Source organism: Eimeria tenella, genomic scaffold (assembly GCF_000499545.2).
Source record: "Eimeria tenella Houghton genomic scaffold, Eth_scaff4365, whole genome shotgun sequence".
Taxonomy (NCBI): domain Eukaryota; phylum Apicomplexa; class Conoidasida; order Eucoccidiorida; family Eimeriidae; genus Eimeria; species Eimeria tenella.
Window position 1 is genome coordinate 1 of NW_013545288.1, and position 2,683 is coordinate 2,683.

General features: G+C 71.5%; 1 protein-coding gene across 1 annotated transcript; it reads right to left on the bottom strand.

Annotated features, from left to right (window-relative positions):
* Positions 1-191: 191 nt before the first annotated feature.
* ETH_00040475 (uncharacterized protein) lies at positions 192-2,499 on the bottom strand (the record flags this gene model as incomplete). Its single annotated transcript, XM_013380047.1, has 2 exons — positions 192-375; positions 539-2,499. 2 exons carry the CDS (start codon positions 2,497-2,499, stop codon positions 192-194), a joined length of 2,145 nt encoding a protein of 714 aa, XP_013235501.1.
* Between the last annotated feature and the right edge of the window lie 184 nt (positions 2,500-2,683).

Below are 2,683 nucleotides of genomic sequence, written 5' to 3' on the forward strand. Positions count from 1 at the left end.
CCCGCCCCCCCCCCCCCCCCCCGCTGCTGCTGCTGCTGCTGCTGCTGCTGCCAGCGCGGGCCCCACACTTTCGCTGTACAGACGCTCCAGCGCCTCGGGCCCCCCCACGTAGGGCCCCAGGGGGCCCCCCCTGAGCAGTTTGCTGCAGCAAAAGGTTTGCTGCGAAAGTTCAAAGGGGGCCCCTCCTGCTTCTAAAGAGGCCCCACAGAGGAGCCCCTGGGGGCCCTCGGGCACCAAGGGGGGCCCCCCAAGCTGGAGGTAGCCCCCTTGGGGGGCCCCAAAGCGGGGGCCTCCAGCAGGGTGGCCCCCAAGGGGGGGGCCCCCCGAGAGGGGCCCCAGAGAGGGGGGCCCCTGCCGGGCCTCTCCCTGCAGGGCCTGCAAGAACTCCAAAAGGGTCATATTTAGTTTCCAGTAAATTAACTGCTGCAGCTGCTGCAGCGTCAGGGGGCTGGGGGCCCCCTGCGCGTCTGCGCAGCTGGAGTGGGGTCCCCCCAGCAGGGGCCCCCTCAAGAGGTACCCTGGGGGCCCCCTGAGGTACAAAGCCCTGCTGGAGGCCCCCCGGGGGCCCCTAGAGCTGTCTGTGGGGTCTTTCCAAGCTGCTGCTAATTCTTCTCGAGTTGTGTCGGGGCCCACGCTCAAGTCCCCGCTGCCGATTGCTTCCAGCAGCCAGCCCAGCTTGCTGCTGCTGCTGCTGCTGCTGTTGTTGTTGTTGTTGTTGTTGCTGCTGCTGCTGCTGCTGCTGGCTATGGGCTGCTTCTGTGGGGACGCCTCTGGGCCGTAGTAGTGGGCCCTGAGGAGGTAAGGGGCCCCTGGGTACAAATGGATGTCAGCAAAGACGCAGCAGCGGGGCCCCTGCTGCTGCAGCAGCAGCAGCTCCTCGGGCTTCTGGGGGGGCCCCACGTCTACCTTGGGGGGTTCTTCTGCTTCGGGGGCCCCCTTTTTGGGGCCATGTGCCTTCAGGACAGCTGAGGAGGGCCTCGACACTGCTGCTGCTGCTGCTGCTGCTGCTGCTGCGTGGCCGTCGCCCTGCTGCGGCTCGAGGGCTGAAGGGCGGCCAGACCCAGCAGGGGGCCCCTCCCCGCGGGCCTCGGGGGGCCTCCTGACCACTTGCTGCAGCAGACTGCAGCACAAGAGGGCCCCCGGGGGGCCCCCCTCCACTGTGAGACATAGAGTCAGCCGCGCGGGCTGAGGGCCCCTCACCAGCAATCTTTGGTTGCACATTAAAATGCCGGGCCCGTGGGGGCCCCTACACAAGTCCCCCAGCTCGGGGGGCCCCCAGGGGCCCCCCAAGGGGGCCCCCCGCCACACTGCTTTGAAGCTGAGGGGCAGCGGCCGCACACAAAGGGGCCTCTGGGGGGACACGGGCAGCTGCAGGGGGCCCCCGGGGGGCCCCGGGGGTCCCCCCCCTGTCTCCTTGCTGGGGCCTTCAGGCGCCAGGGGCCCCTCGGGGGCCCCCAGGGGGGCCCCCAAGGGGGCCCCTAGGGGGGCCCCCAGGGGGGCCCCCACCGGGGCCTCTGTGGGCCCCGGCGGCGGCAGGGCAACCGAAAGGGTACAGTGCACTGCCCGCGAGGGAGTTGGGAGGGCAGCCTCCAGCAGCAGCAGGTACCGCCCCACGTAATACTGCTGCTGCTGCTGCTGCTGCTGCTGGGGCTTGGGACTCGTTGCGAGGGGCACCTTGAGGAAAGGCAGCAACGGGAGAGAGAAGAGGTCAGAGCCTCCCAAGTTCGGGCTGGGGGGCCCCCCAGGGGGCCCCTCTGGGGGCCCCCCTGGGGCAGCTGCTGCAGGGGCCTCCCCTGGGGCCTCCCCCGGGGGGCCCCCCATCCCAGGGGCCTCCTTGGGGCCCTCCGGGTCCCCGCTGGCCGCGTGAGGGCCCCCCGGGGGGCCCCCCAAAGAGAAAAGGGGATTTGGGGGCCCCAAAGGGGTCAGAGAAAGCCTCAAGTAGGGCCCCAAGCCAGCATCTGGCAACTGGGGAAGAAGTATAAGGTAGGGGGGCCCCCCTGCTGTACCCCCCGGCGGGTAGGGGGGCCCCCCTGCTGTACCCCAGAGGGCCTCCAGCTCGGCTTTGAACCAAACTGTGTGGTGGCCGGGGGCCCCCCTTTCGGGCCCCACAACATGGTACTGCAGCACAGCAAAGGAGAGGGGGGGGGCCCCCAGGAACTCCTCCAGGGTCAGCAGCCGGCAGGGGGCCTCGGAGGGCCCGGGGGCCCCTGCTGCTGCTGGGATGCCCCCCACCGCGCCGTCTCTGGCGGGGGCCCCCGGGGCCCCCGGGGCCTCGCTGGGGGCCCCCCTGCGCCTGCTCGTTTGCTGCTGGGGGGCCCCCTCCCCCTGCTGCTGCTGGGGGCCCCTTCGCCAGGAAACTGTGAGGGGCCCCGGGGATGCGGGGGCCCTCAAAAGGGTCAAAAAGGCAAAGGCCCCCACCCCCACTTCCAGCAAACAAGACACAGGGGCCCCCGCCTCTGCATGCAGCAGCAAACTCCCGAGGCCCCTCGCCAGCCGCATTGCCTGGGGGGGCCCCCGGGGGCCCCCCACCACTCTTGGGAGGCCCACATCTTCTGCTGCCAGGGCCTCCTCCAGTCTGCGCAGCAGCAGCGACTGCGAAGCCCTGGGGGGCCCCCCAGGGGGACCCCCCGAGGGGGGCCCCCCGTGGGGGGGCCCCTCGCTGGGGGGGCCCCCAGTGCTGGGG